The 18,655-nt window shown below is 60.7% G+C and overlaps 3 protein-coding genes across 3 annotated transcripts; 2 read left to right on the top strand and 1 right to left on the bottom strand.

Annotated features, from left to right (window-relative positions):
• Nucleotides 1-4,128: 4,128 nt before the first annotated feature.
• Nucleotides 4,129-4,875, bottom strand: LOC138831910 (keratin-associated protein 10-3-like). The gene is made up of 2 exons (XM_070028917.1): nt 4,520-4,875; nt 4,129-4,480 (listed from the first exon to the last, which is right to left on the bottom strand). The coding sequence occupies exons 1-2, from the start codon at nt 4,873-4,875 to the stop codon at nt 4,129-4,131; spliced, it is 708 nt and encodes a 235-aa protein (XP_069885018.1).
• A 2,711-nt stretch (nt 4,876-7,586) lies between these two features.
• Nucleotides 7,587-9,797, top strand: LOC138832584 (keratin-associated protein 10-2-like). Its single transcript, XM_070030809.1, has 2 exons — nt 7,587-7,875; nt 9,409-9,797. The coding sequence occupies exons 1-2, from the start codon at nt 7,587-7,589 to the stop codon at nt 9,795-9,797; spliced, it is 678 nt and encodes a 225-aa protein (XP_069886910.1).
• A 7,391-nt stretch (nt 9,798-17,188) lies between these two features.
• Nucleotides 17,189-17,935, top strand: LOC138832585 (keratin-associated protein 10-3-like). Its single transcript, XM_070030810.1, has 2 exons — nt 17,189-17,557; nt 17,660-17,935. The coding sequence occupies exons 1-2, from the start codon at nt 17,189-17,191 to the stop codon at nt 17,933-17,935; spliced, it is 645 nt and encodes a 214-aa protein (XP_069886911.1).
• Nucleotides 17,936-18,655: the final 720 nt, after the last annotated feature.

Raw genomic sequence — 18,655 nt, forward strand, 5'->3', positions numbered from 1 at the left:
CTCTGCCCGGAGAGAGCTGTGCTCCGGGCGGGGAGCTCCAGGGTGGGGGGCCCCAAGAGGGGTGGCTTTCCAAGTCTGTGGCCCTGGCAGGCCTCCCACCCCCGCCTGGGAGCTGCCACCGAGGCTCCCTGTGACCCCGGAGACGCGGGGACCGGAACACACTGGGGTTCATGCCGCCTGGCCCACGCAGCCTCCTTTGGCGTCTCTGAGCCCTGCTAGGACGGGGGTTAGGAGGCTGGCAGTTGGGAGGTCTGTGTGTGGAGGCTGAGGGCAGGTCGTGATGTGGGACTGCGTGGATGGACGCCGCCCGCTGTCCATGGGGACGCTGGGAGCTCAGAGCCCAGGGCAGGTTGGGTGTGGACGTGGGCTCCGGAGGCACCACGCAGTCCCGTGGCTGTCAGCGCAGCAGACGAGGGGGGAGGGGCCTGAGCGCTCGCCCTGGTGGGAATGCTCAGCACACACGTGTGCACACGGTGCTGTCAGCCACCGGCCACAGGCAGTGCCACACATGGTGCTCCAGAGCTAATACAGCGCCAGGGCTGGCACGCTGGCTCACGGCTGCCACTCCAGCAACATGGGAGGTGGAGAAAAGGAGGATCACAGCTCAAGGTCAGCTCCATCTTCAGAGACGGAGGCTGGACGCAGAGGCGCACAGCTGTTGCCCCCAAAACTACAGGAAGCCTCGAGGCAAACTGCAGCCCAGGCCCAGGCCTGCGCGGGAAGCAAGATCCTCGCCCTAAAACGAACCCACAAGAAAGAGGGCTGAGGGCGCAGCTCAGTGGAATAGCAGCTTGAGGCCTTGGGTTCAAACCCCAGTACCACCAGAAGACTGGGAAGAAAAAAGAGGAGGATCAGAAGAGTCTATGAACCAACTTTCTTTAGAAGGGACTGGAGGGCGAGGCCATGCCTAGCGGGGGCTTGGCATGTTGACCAAAGCCAGCCCTGTCATCAGGAAGGAATTCTCTGGCAGGAGAGACTCTGTAGCACCGCCCGCCTTCCTCACCGCTGACTTGGCTGCAGACTGTTTCCTAAGACATCTTTTTGTTGTTGTTGCTGTCGGTCGTGGGGCTTGAACTCTGGGCCTGGGCGCTGTCCCTCAGCTCTTCAGCTCAAGGCGAGCACTCTACCACTCGAGCCACAGTGCCACTTCCGGTTTTCTTGTGGTTCATTGGAGATAAGAGTCTCATGGTCTTTCCTACCCAGGCTGGCTTTGAACCGCGATCCTCAGATCTCAGGCTGCTGAGTAGGATTACAAGCATGAGCCACCGGTGCCTGGCCATGAAACCTTTTCTGAAGCCAGACAGAACCTTTGTTGGAGTTGAACTAGCCGCAGAGCAACAAAGCCCAGAGTGCCGAGGAGCCCCGCCTGGTGCCCCGGGAATGGCAGGGTCCAGGCGCGGGTCTTCGGTCACATGCAGGTCAGGGCCTGGAAGGGGAGCTGGGGCTGCAGCCCATCCCCCGCCTCACCTGCTGCCGTGGGACAAGCGGCTTCTCCCAACACACTCGCACGCCTGGGCGGGGGCCCGGGCACACAGAGCCCGCAGGACAGGGCTGACGTGGACACAGTGCCAGGGTCTGTGCACCCGAGCCCGCAGGACTCCATGGGCCCGTGCAGGTCTGTGCACAAACCCAATGAACCACCAACAACCAGAACATGCCCACACGTGAGTGACGGACCACACACCTCCCAGGGTCGAGTTGACCTTCACAGGGGGGACGTTCCAACCAGAGTGACACCGGGGAAACCTCTACGCAAGCACGCGCAACATAATCCACGAAGAAGACATCACAATGGAAACATTACAATGAAATTATACAAGAAAAAATCATGAGACTATCTCTTGTGGGGCAGGAAAATGGATCACTTCAGTGGACAAGGTTAAAGACGGGAGACCTAAAGCCAACATTCTAAGCCTCTACCGAAGAGGCCACAGCGAGCGGCGTGGGCCAGGCCCCGAGACAGCGGGAAGAAGCAATCAGCCTGGACAGGGAGGGCAGGAAGGAAGAAGCAATCAGCCTGGACGGGGGGGGGGGGGGGGGGGGGGGAGGGGGAGGGGGGCAGGAAGGAAGAAGTAAACAGCCCGGACAGGGAGGGCAGGAAGGAAGAAGCTATCAGCCCGGACAGGGAGGGCAGGAAGGAAGAAGCTATCAGCCCGGACAGGGAGGGCAGGAAGGAAGAAGTAAACAGCCCGGACAGGGAGGGCAGGAAGGAAGAAGCAATCAGCCCAGACAGGGAGGGCAGGAAGGAAGAAGCTATCAGGACCTCTAGAAAGCGACCAAGAGAAAAATGAATGTAAAGAGCATCTAGTGAACTGGTCCAGAGAAGGGAGAGAGATGCTACCCAGATGAGGATTGGAGACAGGGCTGCCGCCAGAGTGTGGGTCCGAAGGGGACAGTAACGTCACAACGTTGTGCTCATGCATTTAACAACTTAAATAAAGGGACACAAATGACCAAAATGATCAAAGAAAATAAAGTATGAGCGGCCTCCTACCAGTGGAAGCGATTGCATAATAATCCCAATCCCGACTCCGCCACCAGAGCTGCTATGGAAGAGATGATCTCACCTCCCAGACCACTTCAGAAGCCAGCAGCAGGGAAGACGTGGTTCCCCCCACAGAGCACGGAGGAGCTAGACCACCTAAAGTCTCCTAAAACAGCCAGCACACGGGAGACAGCAATTTTTAAAAAAGAATCATTTGTTGCTAAAGAAGTTTACATCTGCAATGTTAAGTTGTCTTAACATTTAAAAACCAACTAATACAGAGCTAGGCACCAGGGGATCACATCCATAATCCTAGCTACTCAGGAGGCTGAGCTCTGAGAAGCAAGATTCAAAGCCAGTCTGGGCAAGAAAGTCTGTAAGACTCTTTCTCTCCAATTAACCGCCCCAAAACAAACAAACAAGCAAAAAACTGGCAGCAGAGCTGTGGCTAAGCAGTGAAGTGCTAGCCTAGAGGAAAAAAAGCTCAGGAATGGTGCCCTGGCACAAAGTTCAACCTCCAGGACACACACACACACACACACACACACACACACACACACACACACACACACTACCATATTAATGCACAAAAGGAGAGGCACGGTGGGCATCTGACGATCCTGGGATCCCAGGGATTTTTAACAAAAATTCAACATGTTTATTTAAGGAAGTACAATCTCAGAAAATTTATGTTTTATGGGGTAAAACAGATTATTCTCCCCAAGACAATAATTTGCTCTTACAGGTCTACTCAGCTTCACACCTGAGTCCCTGCCAGGGCATTAAGATAGAAAGAAATGACAGTGGCCTGGCGTGGTGATGCATGCCTACTATCCCAGCTACTTCAGAAGCATGATTAGGAGGATCACACTCCACAGCTAGTTCAGGGCAAAAAAACATGAGACCCTCTCTGAGAAATAACTAAAGCAAAGAAGGGTTAAGGTACGGCTTAAGGGGAAGAGTCCTGCCCAGGGCCTGCGGGGCCCTGAGTTCTCGCTATGGTGCTTTTCCCGAGTCTGTGTGTGCCAGCCAGTGCCAAAGACAGCTCCTCTCCACCTCCCCAGTGTGTGCCGTGGGGTGGCCGGCACAGAGCCACCAGGACAGCCCGGCCGCAGTGTCCGCAGCCGAGGCCAGCAGCTCCCTGGAGAGGGTGTCCAGGCAGGTGGGCGGGGAGGCACACGGGGCCGGACATGTCCAGCAGTGCCCTGGGCGTGCAGATGTACAGCTCTGGCCTTCTGAGGCCTAGTCCTGGGCTGCCCCTGTGCTGCCCCTGTGCCCGGCCATGCCCAGGCGGTAGCTGCCTCCCTTGTGATCAGGAGGCTCTCGTTGTTCCTAGAAGCAGTGGCTGGAGTCCCGGGACTGCTCAAACCCGGTGTGGCACAACAGGAGAGGGAGAGGGGAATGTGGTGACCAGCGAGTTCACTGAGAGTGAGTGAAGTCAAGGCCGTGTGGCCCAGAGCAGAGGAGAGAGAGCAAGGAGGAGGGGGAGAAAGGAGGAGGGAGGGCGGAAGAGGGAGGAAGGAGATGTCAGGGAACACCCGAGGCCCAACCTCAGGCGATGCTGCCTAACCCAGGTCAGAGCAGACTGAGGGGCTGAGTGGGGCACAGGCAGGACCGGCACCCATGGCCCCGGGCCGCGCCCATCAGCAGCTGCACTGGCCCGGGGAGCCGCCACAGCAGGTCTGGCCGGAGCAGGCAGGGCGGCACAGCAGGGACACGCACGAGGCCGCCGGGCGGCAGCAGCCGGGCTGGCAGCAGGGGGCGCAGCAGGAGGAGGTGGGCACGCAGCAGGCGGGCCTGCACACGGGCCTGCACAGCAGGGACACGCTGGAGGACGGCGGGCAGGGCGGGCAGGGGCGGCAGCAGGGCTGGCAGCTGGACGGCTGGCAGCAGCAGGAGGAAGCCCCGCAGCACACGGGCTCACAGCACACGGGCCTGCAGCACACGGGTCTGCAGCACACGGGTGTGCAGCACACGGGCTCACAGCACACAGGCCTGCAGCACACGGGCTCACAGCACACGGGTCTGCAGCACACGGGCTCACAGCACACGGGTCTGCAGCACACGGGCTCACAGCACACAGGCTTACAGCAGACGGGCACGCAGCAGGATGGCTGGCAGGCTGAGCAGGGGCAGCAGCAGGGCTGGCAGCTAGACGGCTGGCAGCAGGAGGGTGTGCAGCAGCTGGCGCAGACGGACTGGCAGCAGGGGCTGGACGCACAGCCCGCTGGGGAGCAGAGGAAGGTGAGGCAGGGGGCGGGGGCGCAGCCGCGGGGCTGGCAGCAGCTGGGGGCGCCGCAGGGCTCGCAGCAGCTCTCTGGGCAGTCGTCCACCTGCCAGGAGGCGTGGGTGCAGGCGTCGGAGCAGACGGACATGGTGGAGGCGGCCATGGCGGCGGGGCTGGGAGGAGCGGGAGGTGTGAGTAGTGTGAGTAGTGTGAGTATGGTGTGAGGAAGGTGCTGGGGTCCTGCCTTTTATGTCTCCTGGGCCGCCACTGGCCGCCCCTTCCCTGTGGGCGAGCGTGCAGCTCATTAGTACCAGCGCCCTGTTTAGCTCTGAAGCTGCTTTGCCCAGAAAGTGAGCGCTGGGCCTCGTGACTGGTCCTGGCCCCTCAGTCGAGGCCCTGGAGGCAGACGCTGGGGTCCACGCCGGCCTTGCCGGCACCTTCTCCTCGGCTCCTTGCCCATGCCCAACACCAGCAACTGCCCTTGCCGGCCTGCGCATGGGCCTGTCCGCGGGGCCAGGCAGGAGGGGGCTGGCCCGCGGGCCCAGGGTGGAGGTTTCTGGAAGGGAGCGCCTGTGTGTCAGCGCAGGGGTCCCCAGGCCTCGGTGCAGGCGGCAGAGCCCTCGGCGGGCCCGGGGAGTAGGGGGGCGGGGGTTGGTCCTCGGCCCCTGACGGCGGGCCCGGTGGCACTGCACAGACCCCCTCTCCCCAGGGCCCCGGGCCCCGAATCTGTCCACAGCTCCCGCTTCCTCCTTCCCCACACAACTCTGGGTCACCCGGCCATGCTCTGAGCCTCGCTCTGGCCTCTCAGCCCTCGTCCAAACGCCTGTCCGTGCTTTGCGTGCTGGCGACAAACCCTGACTCCGGTCTCTTGCTCAGGCGCAGCCCGGCCTGCGCTGCTCCAGAGCTGCAGCCTCGGCGCTGTGTGTGGCTGGTGGGCGCTGGCCCTGGCCCGGCCGCCGCTGGCCGCCGAGTGACGCGCAGGAGGCCTCCACGTGGTGGACCGGCACGGGTGGACGGGCGGAGGGGCCCCGGCGGCCTGGAGCAAGGAGGAGAGGCCTGGGGCCCGGGGCTTCAATCCCACCAAGGCCAAATCATGGCCTTAGTGTGCTGAATGAGGAAGGAGGCCCAGCAGAGGCGGCCTGGCTCCTCCACACACGGGCAGGGCCAGCCGCCGCCCTGGGAGGGGCAGACGCCCTTCCGGCTTAGAGCCTCAAAACCCAAACGTAACTTTTTGTTTGTGTGTTCACAGGGCTTGAACTCAGGGCCTGGGCGCTCGCTCTCCCGCTGTCCCGAAGCTTTTGTGCTCCAGGAGAGCGCTCTACCACTTTGAGCCTCGCACCACTTCCGGTTTTCTGGTGGTTATCTGGAGATAAAAGCCTCACCGATTTTCCTGTGGGCGGGTTTGAGCTGTGAGCCTCTGACCTCAGCCTCCCGAGAAGCTAGGATTTGGGGTGTGAGCCATGGGTGACCAGCTCGTTAATAAGTTTAAGAAGCCAGATGTCACGTCACAACATACTATCAGGGAGCTGAAGTACAAAGCAGACATCCTCTAGCTGAAGAGTCATGATCAGTGGTTTATGAACTGGGGTGATCACTGGAACTGGTGGTGGATGGGGAGGTGGAGGGTGGGGATGGGTGGATGGGGGGTACAGGGTGGGGATGGGTGGGTGGGGAGGTGGAGGGTGGGGATGGGTGGGTGGGGAGGTGGAGGGTGGGGATGGGTGGATGGGAGGTGGAGGGTGGGGATGGGTGGGTGGGGAGGTGGAGGGTGGGGATGGGTGGGTGGGGAGGTGGAGGGTGGGGATGGGTGGATGGGGGGTACAGGGTGGGGATGGGTGGGTGGGAGGTGGAGGGTGGGGATGGGTGGATGGGGGGTACAGGGTGGGGATGGGTGGGTGGGAGGTGGAGGGTGGGGATGGGTGGGTGGGGAGGTGGAGGGTGGGGATGGGTGGATGGGGGAGGTGGAGGGTGGGGATGGGTGGATGGGAGGTGGAGGGTGGGGATGGGCGGATGGGGGGTACAGGGTGGGGATGGGCGGATGGGGGGTACAGAGTGGGGATGGGTGGATGGGGGGTACAGGGTGGGGATGGGCAGATGGGGAGTGGGCTATGAACTAGAAATAGAAGCCACTGTGGTGGACTGGAAACGGAGGGCAGGAGGGCGCACAGGGGATGCTGGAGATGCAGGGCTCCCTCACTTCCCCTCTGTCTTTGAAGTGCCTGGTGGGGGATGGAAGGGAATCTCAGAGCCAGTGCCAGCCAAGGAGACGCATGACCAAAGGAGGGGGCATGGGGCAGGGAGAGGATAGGGGTTCCGAGCTGGGCGCAAGGCGCTGGGCGCAGGGTCCAGGCTGGGCCCCTCGGGGTCAGTGGCCCTGGCGGTCACCAGCCACCCTGGCCTCCGGCCCCTGCCAGGGGTTCACTGCCCTGCAGACCAGGGGTGGAGTCCCCGAGAGGGTGAGACCACAGGAGGCCACTTCCATGGCACCAGCTTCGTTTGGAGGGAGCACCCGTCCTGAGACGGGCCATGACCCTGATCATCAGGACCTGTGTGCCACGGCTGGCCTCAGGGCCCAGAGCCCCACCAGGCAACAGGATGGGTGGATGGCTGGACAGACCGAAGATAGATAGACAGATAGATAGATAGATAGATAGACAGGCAGACAGGCAGACTGATAGGATTAATATTTGACAGGTAAACCTATCTAGCCGAGGCTGGGTTGACCAAGCTGGACAATGTCTCAGCAAACAGGAGTGGATCACACCACGAAGGGTGTGGCCAGGACACCACCCACAGGAGGGGAATAAAAGCCAGCGGCCATTGCACTCACACTCACACCTCCTCTGCCTCCTCTTCCTCCCAGCCCAGATGGCCATGGCCACCTCCACCACCATGTCCGTCTGCTCCGACGCCTGCACCCACGCCTCCTGGCAGGTGGACGACTGCCCAGAGAGCTGCTGCGAGCCCTGCGGCGCCCCCAGCTGCTGCCAGCCCCGCGGCTGCGCCCCCGCCCCCTGCCTCACCTTCCTCTGCTCCCCAGCGGGCTGTGCGTCCAGCCCCTGCTGCCAGTCCGTCTGCGCCAGCTGCTGCACACCCTCCTGCTGCCAGCCGTCTAGCTGCCAGCCCTGCTGCTGCCCCTGCTCAGCCTGCCAGCCGTCCTGCTATGAGCCCGTGTACTGTGGGGCTTCCTCCTGCTGCTGCCAGCCGTCCTGCCGTGAGCCCGTGTGCCGTGAGCCCGTGTGCCGTGAGCCCGTGTGCCGTGAGCCCGTGTGCCGTGAGCCCGTGTGCCGTGAGCCCGTGTGCCGTGAGCCCGTGTGCCGTGAGCCCGTGTGCTGTGAGCCCGTGTGCCGTGAGCCCATGTGCTGCGAGCCGGTGTGCTGCGGGGCTTCCTCCTGCTGCTGCCAGCCATCCTGCTGCATGCCCATGTGCCGTGAGCCTGTGTGCCGTGAGTCTGTGTGCTGCAGGCCCGTGTGCTGTGAGCCCGTGTGCTGCGGGGCTTCCTCCTCCTGCTGCCAGCCGTCTAGCTGCCAGCCCTGCTGCTGCCCCTGCTCATCCTGCCAGCCGTCCTGCTATGAGCCCGTGTGCCGTGAGCCCGTGTGCCGTGAGCCCGTGTGCCGTGAGCCCGTGTGCCGTGAGCCCGTGTGCCATGAGCCCGTGTGCTGCAGGCCCGTGTGCCGTGAGCCCGTGTGCCGTGAGCCCGTGTGCCGTGAGCCCGTGTGCTGTGAGCCCATGTGCTGCGGGGCTTCCTCCTGCTGCTGCCAGCCGTCCAGGTGCCAGCCCTGCTGCTGCCCCTGCTCAGCCTGCCAGCCGTCCTGCTATGAGCCCGTGTGCTGTGAGCCTGTGGCTCTGTGCCGTGAGCCGGTGTGCCGTGAGCCGGTGTGCCGTGAGCCGGTGTGCCGTGAGCCGGTGTGCCGTGAGCCGGTGTGCCGTGAGCCCGTGTGCCGTGAGCCCGTGTGCTGCAGACCTGTATGCTGTGAGCCCGTGTGCCATGAGCCCATGTGCTGTGGGGCTTCCTCCTGCTGCTGCCAGCCGTCTAGCTGCCAGCCCTGCTGCTACCCCTACTCAGCCTGCCCGCCGTCCTGCCATGAGCCCGTGCGCCGTGAGCCCGTGCGCCGTGAGCCCGTGCGCCGTGAGCCCGTGCGCCGTGAGCCCGTGCGCCGTGAGCCCGTGCGCCGTGAGCCCGTGCGCCGCAGACCCGTGTGCCGTGAGCCCGTGTGCCGTGAGCCCGTGTGCTGTGTGGCTTCCTCCTGCTGCTACCAGCCGTCCAGCTGCCAGCCCTGCTGCTGCCCCTGCTCAGCCTGCCCGCCGTCCTGCTGTGAGCCTGTGTGCCGTGAGTCCATGTGCCGTAGACCCATGTGCTGCGAGCCGGTGTGCTGCGGGGCTTCCTCCTGCTGCTGCCAGCCGTCCTGCTGCATGCCCATGTGCCGTGAGCCTGTGTGCCGTGAGCCTGTGTGCCGTGAGCCTGTGTGCCGTGAGCCCATGTACCGTGAGCCTGTGTGCCGTGAGTCTGTGTGCCGTGAGCCTGTGTGCTGCATGCCCATGTGCCGTGAGCCTGTGTGCCGTGAGCCCGTGTGCCGTGAGCCCGTGTGCCGTGAGCCTGTGTGCCGTGAGCCTGTGTGCCGTGAGCCTGTGTGCCGTGAGCCTGTGTGCCGTGAGTCTGTGTGCTGCAGGCCCGTGTGCCGTGAGCCCGTGTGCCGTGAGCCCGTGTGCTGTGAGCCCGTGTGCTGCACACCCGTGTGCTGTGAGCCCGTGTGCCGTGAGCCTGTGTGCCGTGAGCCTGTGTGCTGCAGGCCCGTGTGCTGTGAGCCCGTGTGCTGCAGGCCCGTGTGCTGTGAGCCCGTGTGCTGCAGACCCGTGTGCTGCAGGCCCGTGTGCTGCAGGCCCGTGTGCTGTGAGCCCGTGTGCTGCACACCCGTGTGCTGTGAGCCCGTGTGCTGCGGGGCTTCCTCCTGCTGCTGCCAGCCGTCCAGCTGCCAGCCCTGCTGCAGCCCCTGCTCGCCCTGCCCGCCGTCCTCCAGCGTGTCCCTGCTGTGCCGCCCTGCCTGCTCCCGCCAGGCCTGCTGTGGAACTAGCTCTTGCTGCTGAGTGATCCCCAGAGCCTGGAGCTCAAGGCCTGGCGCCCCACCTCTCTGGCCATGCCTCCATGGTGCCAGGAGGCCTCTCCAGGCCTGCTCAGGGAACGTGGGCTCCTCAGCAACAATCTGTGTACAGACTGACTTTCTCCAATCAACAAGCAGGCTCTGCTCTGGTCTAGAGGGCCGTGGCCACAGGTCAGGCCTCCCCTGGGCGGGCAGAGCCGTGTGCACAGATGCAGGCGGCGGTCCTGCTCAGGCCTCACCCCACGGCACCGAGGCCCTGGTTTCTCTCAGTGGTCTGGGGCCTCGGCCTCCATCCCCTTGATTGTGAAAACTGTCAGACCCTCCAATAAATTGTTTTCCTGAAGCATCTACTGAGTTTGTGTCTGTGTTTGTCACCAGCCCAGCCACTCCTGGGTGCATCAAGCCCCTCTGGGGATGTCTGGGAAGCCCAGGCCACCCTGGCCAGGTGTGTGGACAGCGGCACTGGCCGAGGTGTGGCCCCCAACACCCCCCTTGCTCCCGCGGATGGGCCCCTGGGACCCGACACAGGAGGGCAGAAACGCCAGGGAAAGCCAGATGGCTCAGAAAGGGACTGCAAGTTCAGCTCTGGATAACGTGGACAATCAGAGAACCTTGCCAGCAACCCAGAGACAGCCGTGGGACAGGACCGCTGAGACCCGGCCGTCCTCTGACCCGGGAGCCACAGTGCCAGAGCCCAGACAGAGAGGCATCGCAAGCTGGCTGCACACAGGACCCCTGTGCGCACAGGACCCCTGACATGCACAGGACACCTGGACATGGGACTTGGGTACAAATCAGCCAGGCAGGAATGAAAATCAGACCTCTGTCATGGAGGAAAAAAACTGAAGCTGTACTGTAGCCAGGAACCAGCGCCACAGGAGCCTGGCAGGCTGCAGCACCCAGAGAGAAAGGCCCAGAAGCACCCTGGGGGGTGGAGGGCAGAGCGGCCCAGGAGGTCCCCGGAGGCTCCCCAGATACCCCACGCCCAGGTGGCCCCGCAGAGCCGCAGAGCAGCCCGGACAGCGCCAGCCCTGCCAAGCCTGGAGCCAGGGAGCCACACGCAGCCCCCCACCGCCCCATCTTCTGGGGGAAGCAAAGGCCTCACCTTACACCTTGGCCTGGAGCAGACTTTCCACGCCTGCAGGGAAATCTACATGACAACAGATGGGGAGCAGGGTTCAGACGGTGGGCTCAGATATGGTACTGTGTGTTAGAGAGCCGGGAGTCAGACTGCAAGATGAATGGGAAGACACCCCGTCTCTGCCAGAGTGTAGGAGGTAAAAGGCAAAGGCCCTTGCTCTGATTTATAGGAGAGAGTCGCCATACATTTAAACAAATACAGCACTCAAAACAGCTGAACAAACAGAGGAACGGAGACAGACATTCAGAGCCATTGTGAATCTGTTTAGGTGTCTATATACCAGGAGCGCCTCCCCTCGGTGCACACTCACACTAGAGGGGGTTTCCTGCATGGCGTCCACCGTGGGCCGAGGAGATCTCATTTCACAAAGAACGGGGTAACCGGAATCACAGGTCCAGGAGATGCATCCAGGGATGCAAACTGCACCGTGGGTGCGTCTGCTGAACTGCATCGTGCCTGTCCTATGCCCTGGAGTCTCGTGCTGGGTGTTAACACAGCCACCAAAAATACATGCGAGTTTTTTTTATGGCAGAATTATTGCATTTAGCCCAAATCCAGAGAGGATGAAGCATCGCTAAGGCCGTACACGGGATGGAGGTAGGGCAGGGTGGATGGGGAGACGGACCGGTAGGTACATAAGAAAGTACATACAAATGAATGATAGGACGTGGGGGAGATGAGCGCTGGGTGCGTCCACAGGATTTCTGTGGGACAAAGGGAGCCACAGCCAAGGCCACATCGGACAGGCTGAGCCAATGATGAAGGAGAAAAAGTGGATCCGCGGTGACCGGCAAGAGTCCAGAGACATCTGCATCTGCCCCCATCTGTGTTACAGGGCGCCTAGACCCTGACGCCTGCTGCCATCTGTGTTACGGGGCGTCTAGACCCCTGTCACCTGCCCCCATCTGTGTTACGGGGCGCCTAGACCCTGACGCCTGCTGCCATCTGTGTTACGGGGCGTCTAGAACCCTGTCATCCTGCTGGGCTTTGATTGTAGTAAGTTTATAAATGGGTCTAGGAAGAACTATGACACATAGCACACAGCTCTACTGTGTGTGGAGAGTGAGCCACGAGCACCAGGCTTGGCCATGTTTTTGAGACAGGACTTTGCTTCCTGGCTGGCATTTGCCTGGACTGCTACCTGCATATTTTGGGCTTCCTGTAGTTTCTGGAAAGACAGGCAGACTGCTCTTCATCTGGCCTCCTTCTGGTGAGATGCATCTTTTGGACTTTTCCGCCCTGCCTGGCCTGGTACGGCCACCCTCTGGCCCCAGTCTACCAGATACCTTAGGGTGACAGGCACAGGCCACAGTGTCCAGCTATGAATTCAGAAGGGGCCTCACAAAGTTTTCTGCCATTTCAGACTTGGGCTGTTCTCTCAGCGTCTGATTGTGTCTTACATCATTTGCCTTTACTATTTGTTCAGATCCTGGGACTTGAATACAGGGCCTAATCACTGTCCCTGGGCTGTTGTGTTCAAGGCTAGTGCTCTACCACAGCTCCAGTTCCAGTTTTCTGATGATTAACTGGTGATGAATCTCTAGGTCTTTCCTGCCCAGGTTGGCTTTGAGCCATGATCCTCAGATGTCAGCCTCCTGAGTAGCTAGGATTACAGGCAAGAGCCACTAGCTCCCAGCGTGTGTCTTAGGTTATTTTAAAGGACCTTCCTTGTTTTTGTTTAATATGCTTAATTTGTTTTGTTTTTCTAATTCTGGAATGCGTGGAATACAGTGGGCACTGCTGGGTGACAAATCTGTGCTGGTGGACATCAGTGGGAGCTGCTCAGGGCCACGTCTGTGATTGGTGACACTTTCCCATGTTTTCTTCTCTTCAGTAATTGGTGGATTTGAGTGGGGCCTTGACATTGTTGTTCTTGTATGTGTTGCAATCCTGTGGGGTTACTTCATTCTAGGGTGTTATAGGCTACTGGGATGCTTGCCCTGGTCCAAGAGACGTGGGAGGAGGGAGGGAAGGAGGGAAGGAGAAAGAAAGGAAGGGAGGGAGGGAAAGACAGAGAGAAAGGCAGGCAGGCAGGCAGGGAGGCAGGGAGGCAGGCAGGCAGGCAGGCAGGCAGGAAGGAAGGAAGGAAGGAAGGAAGGAAGGAAGGAAGGAAGGAAGGGAGGAAGGAAGGAAGGGAGGAAGGGAGGAAGGAAAGAAGGAAGGAAGGAAGGAAGGAAGGGTGAACAGGGCTGTCTTGGGAGGTGGCAGCACTATTTCTCATTCCCCCAGGAGTGGGTCCACCAACGTGCCAAACTCTTGCCCACATTTGCTGCTGTCAGTTTTGGATTTTGGCCACTCGAATAGGTGTGTAGTTGTGTCAAGTGGTTACTTTAATGTGCATTTATCAAGTGATGGGACATCTTTGCATGCACCTCTGGGCCACCTGTGTATCTTGTGTGGTGAAGGGTTTATCCACCCTTGTTTATTTTTGGTTCAGGTTGTTTTCTTACCATTGAGTGTTAACAGGTCTTTGTAATTATGGGTAGCAGCTTTACCACACGTGTCTCTTGCAATATTTTCTCTGACATCCCTTTTCCTCCCTGTAGTTTCTTTCTTGATGTCAACTTAAAATCACTCCAACCAAGAAACGACTAGGTCCAGGTTGTCCATTAGACAAGTCTATGAAAATGTTCAAAGATGAAAAGAATGATGGTTCTACACAGCTCTTCCCACAACGTGGGGGGGGGGTGTCATCAATACACTGAAGTCCAAACCTAGGGAATTTCAGAAAACTATGCAGCAGGATAATGTGTTACAACAGGGCTGGCTTTCCCCAGGAATGCAAGGCTAGCTCAGTCCTGAAGAATCAATCAATACAACCGGAAAAGGAAGGAATGTGGTAGTACCAATGGATACTCTGGGAAACTACAGAACTCAACAACAAGTCACCATTTGTGATTTGTTCTTTATAAACTAGGAACACATGGATCAGTTTACTCTGTAACTTGGTACAAAGCATTTCACAAAGACTGGCGGCCCGTGGTGGCCCATGCCTCCCAGCTTCTTGGAAGGTGGAGATCAATGTTCAAGGACGGCCTCCCACAATGTGAGAATCCATCTGCATCAGCAGGCTGGGTGCAGTTGTGCAGACCTGTGACACAGCTGTGTGAGAGGCTGTAGGTAGGAGTGTGGCCATCCAAAGTCAGCCCTGGCCAAAACTCAAGACCCTCCCTGAAAAAATAACCTAAAGCAAAAAGAGATGGACCATCTGCCAAAGAAGCAGAAAGAGGAAGAGGAGGAGGAAGGAAGGAAGAGGAGGAGGAAGAGGAGAGGGAGGAAGACTCCTGGCTGACATCACTCCAGGGGTCCAATTCAGAAGGCTCTCCACCAAGGACAGGCCTGGAGCTGCAGGCCTCCCTGCCGTCCCACAGCCCACAAAGGGCTGCCAGAGAGACAAGACCAGGAAGGAAACAGAAAGCCACCTTCCGGAAGGCACAGTCCGTGTGTCTGGCAGGGGACCTGGTTGGCCTCAAGAATAGAGGGTGGAAGGATGGGAACTGAAAACAGCAAAAGCAGCCGGTCAGTGCTATTCCAGTGTTCTGTAGGAAGCAGTGGGGTTTGGTGTTTTAGTTTTTCTTCCAGCCATGGGCCTTAAACTCTGGGCCTGGGCTCTGTCCCAGGGCTTCTTTGGCTCAAGGCTAGCACTCTACCACTTGAGCCACAGCACCACTTGAATTGAGTTCTGTGTATGTGGTACTGAAGAGTCAAACCCAGGGATTCATGTGTGTGAGGCCAGCACTCTACCACTAAGCCACATTTCCAGCCCTGATGTTTTAATGTTCAAAACATCTGATTTACACTACAATAAAATGTGACAATGTTGATATGAACCACGAAAACCCAGAAGGAAGAGATGGATTGAGATATGAGGAGTCAGGGGCTGGTGGGTGGATAATCGATGCCACACCCAACAAGACCAGTCCTGAGCTCCAGGGGCCTCTGTGGTGGGAGGGAGGGAAGAGAAGAAAGGTGAGCATTACACATCTCACGCCTCATACTTAATGGAAAAGCTAAAGGCTGGCCACTGGCCTAAACACACAAGGTAGAAATGTTTGTTCTTTAGGGGAAAAACTGTGCTGCCTATTTGTGTGTGTGAGGGCAGTACTGGAGCTTGAACTCGGGGTCTGGGCACTCTCCCTGAGCTGTTTTTGCTCAAAGCTGGTTTCTACCACTTGAGCCACAGCTCTAGTGCTGGATTTTGCTGGTTCATTGGAGATAAGCGTCTCATGGACTTTCCTGCCTGGGCTGGCTCTGAACCGTGATCCTCAGATCACAGCCTCCTGGGTAGCTAGGATTACAGGCGTGAGCCACAGCACTTCACATTCTATGGTCCTGTGCTAAGACAGAATTCACACATGCCATAAAAGGAAAGACAGGCTGACTAATGGACTTCATCAATATTAAACTCTTCTGTTTGCTAAAATACGGTCAAAACCATGAAAAGCCAGACCGAGTCCAGTAGAAAATGTGTGACAAACTGACCAAAGTAGCTGTATCCAAACCATGACCACGCACGCCCGTTCCAGTGGCTGATGCCGAGGGCTGCTGTCAACCACGAAGGAGGATGTGGGGCCCTGTGGAGCGAGTGAAGGGCTGCCGCCACAGAACCATCTGGAAAAGGGGCACATTAGGGAAACCAGCACATTGCCAGCCATCAGGAGGAGCCGCCCAGCCCGGCCGTGAGAACCAAGCGCACCTGCTCCCATGGCCCAGGCCTCGAAGAAAACAGCAGGGCCCTTGCGTGCTGGCCGGGGTGCCAGCGGCCGGACTCTCGGAGCCTGCAGGACAACCGCAAGCCGGCCCGGCCATCAGGAGGCCGCGTGGCGGTGTCTGTGAAGCTCAGCCCGCAGCGGCGTAGACCCAGCCACCCACGCGCGGGTATTTAGTCTAGAGAAATGAGAACTCATGACCGTGCCAAAACCCGTGCGCAGTGCTGTTTGTGCAAGCTGGCGTGCACCGCCACAAGCCGGAGTCCAGCACTGAGTGGGGACCGTGGGGCGCCCGACGCACGCAGAGTTCCCGTCTGAACAGTGACAGCCCTGGCGGACACGGTCGCCATCTTGGCGGCATCCCGAGTGTCTGCTGAGGACAGAGGCGGCCGCGCAGGCTGCGCTGAGACCTCGTCACGCTCTGCCCGGCGGACGCGGCGGTGTATACAGCGCGGTAGTGTGGGTGCGGAGGGTGTGTGCGCAGGCCCTGTGGGCAGGTGGGTTCTGGTGGCCGTGGCGGTGCATTCAGGACTGTGTGCTGTCAGCCTCTCAGCTGCGGCGCAGTGGCGTGGGGGGCTCGGGTCCGGGCGCAGGGCTCTGTGTTACCAGGCAGGACCGCGTCGCGCTCTCCCCGCGGTTGGGGTTGCCTTCCTCTGGCTGTGTCCTGTGCGGGGGCTGTGTGCGCTCCACAGCTCTTGTGGCCGTGAGATCTGGACGCTGTTACCTCCCTCGCTCTGGGTGTGCCGGGGGCCGGGGCCAGGGACCGGGGGGAATCCAGCATTTCCCACGGACAGTGGAGATTTCCGGGGCTTCGTGCGCTATAGACCCCAGCCTGCACCGTGAAAGTTGGGCGTCCATCTCTTTCTGGAGCGTGGAGGGTTTTCTTTCTGTGCCGGGCCTCGGATGGCAGAGGCGCTGTCATTTTCACGTCTCTGGGGGCCTCTGTGTGACTGAGACCCTCATGCTCCCCCCAACACACTCACTGCAAAGCCTGCCCCCTAGAAGAATCCGCCTCCTCCTTGGAGTTCTCCTTCATCTTCAATTGTGACAATCGGTACTGGGCTTGACAACTTGTGTCTGGGGCCTCTGCTCCTCCGCCCTTCTGCCTCCTCCCCGGCCCATCCGCCCCGGCTGCAGCGCACCGCTCTGTGTGGCTCAGACGCAGGACCGGAACTCCCGGCCTCTCCCCTCCCGGCCCAGCAGGTCTTGTTAGCAGAGCAAGGTCATCCTGCACCGGCCGTGGCCAGCGCACAGAGGCTCGTCTGCGCGGCCCTTGCCCTCCGTACGTGTTTGTGCTGTGCCGGCAGAACAGAGCCTTGTGTAAATACACCAGAGTTAATGAGGACCCAGAAGCCAGCGCAAAACAGCAAAAGGAAGGGCCACCAACAAGGAAGGGCCGACGCCCGGAGTGCCCGGCTGAAAACACCTGGGCTGTATAAAAGCCCAGGAGCCCAAGCACCTCACACTCACTCACACTCACTCACACTCACACTACTCACACCTCCCGCTCCTCCCAACTCTGCCGCCATGGCCGCCTCCACCATGTCCGTCTGCTCCGACGCCTGCACCCACGCCTCCTGGCAGGTGGACGACTGCCCAGAGAGCTGCTGCGAGCCCTGCGGCGCCCCCAGCTGCTGCCAGCCCCGCGGCTGCGCCCCCGCCCCCTGCCTCACCTTCCTCTGCTCCCCAGCAGGCTGTGCGTCCAGCCCCTGCTGCCAGTCCGTCTGCGCCAGCTGCTGCACACCCTCCTGCTGCCAGCCGTCTAGCTGCCAGCCCTGCAGCTGCCCCTGCTCAGCCTGCCAGCCGTCCTGCTGCGTGCCCGTCTGCTGCAGACCTCTGTGCTGCAGACCTGTGTGCTGTAGGCCCGTGTGCTGCAGACCTGTGTGCTGCACACCCGTGTGCTGCAGACCCGTGTGCTGTGAGCCTGTGTGCTGCAGACCCATGTGCTGCAGACCCGTGTGCTGCACACCCGTGTGCTGCACACCCGTGTGCTGTGAGCCCGTGTGCTGCGGGGCTTCCTCCTGCTGCTGCCAGTCCTCCAGCTGCCAGCCCTGCTGCCGCCCCTGCCCGCCCTGCCCGCCGTCCTCCAGCGTGTCCCTGCTGTGCAGGCCCGTGTGCAGGCCCGCCTGCTGCGTGCCCACCTCCTCCTGCTGCGCCCCCTGCTGCCAGCCCGGCTGCTGCCGCCCGGCGGCCTCGTGCGTGTCCCTGCTGTGCCGCCCTGCCTGCTCCCGCCAGGCCTGTTGTGGCGGCTCCCCGGGCCAGTGCAGCTGCTGATGGGCGCGGCCCGGGGCCATGGGTGCCGGTCCTGCCTGTGCCCCACTCAGCCCCTCAGTCTGCTCCTACCTGGGTGGGGGTGCCGGTGTCCTCTCTGTTGACCTCTGTGTGCTGAAGAGCCATACTGCCCTAGGGCGACCCCGCTCTTGTCACTTGACCTGACCCCCACTGGCCACTCTTCCTGAGGCTCAATAAACGCTCTGCTCATCCCTTCTCCTGGTACATGTGACACTGACCACTAAGGGTGGCCAACAGGGGCCTCAGAGCTCGGGACCTCACCAGACAGACCGCACTGCTGGCGCTGGTCGCCCAGGGGCTCTGAGGTCCCGTCTGGCAGTGCCTTTTCTGACCTGGGACTGTCCTGCCCAGCAGGGGGCAGCAGTGGGGTGGGCTGTGGTGGGGCGACTCTGGGAGGCCCTCCGCCCATGGGAGCCGTGCCGTCCCCTGACCAGGAGGGGGCCGGGCAGCACTGCATGACCTCAGCGAGCATGCTCAGCCCCCAGGAGCTGTCAGGTGACCAGCGAGCAGGCCTGGTGCCCGCCTAGCGCCCTGGGGGCAGCAAAGCCTGCCCCATCCCCCACCCCCACCACCACCTGTGTCTGCAGCTTGCGGGCATGCACCCTGCCTGCACAACACAGGTGCACATCACACCTGCATACCATGTCTGCACACCACAGGTGCCCATCACACCTGCATACCATCCCTGCACACCACGCCACA

The sequence above is a fragment of the Dipodomys merriami genome, unplaced genomic scaffold (assembly GCF_024711535.1).
Source record: "Dipodomys merriami isolate MVZ:Mamm:240054 unplaced genomic scaffold, mDipMer1.0.p SCAF_2, whole genome shotgun sequence".
NCBI lineage: Eukaryota > Metazoa > Chordata > Mammalia > Rodentia > Heteromyidae > Dipodomys > Dipodomys merriami.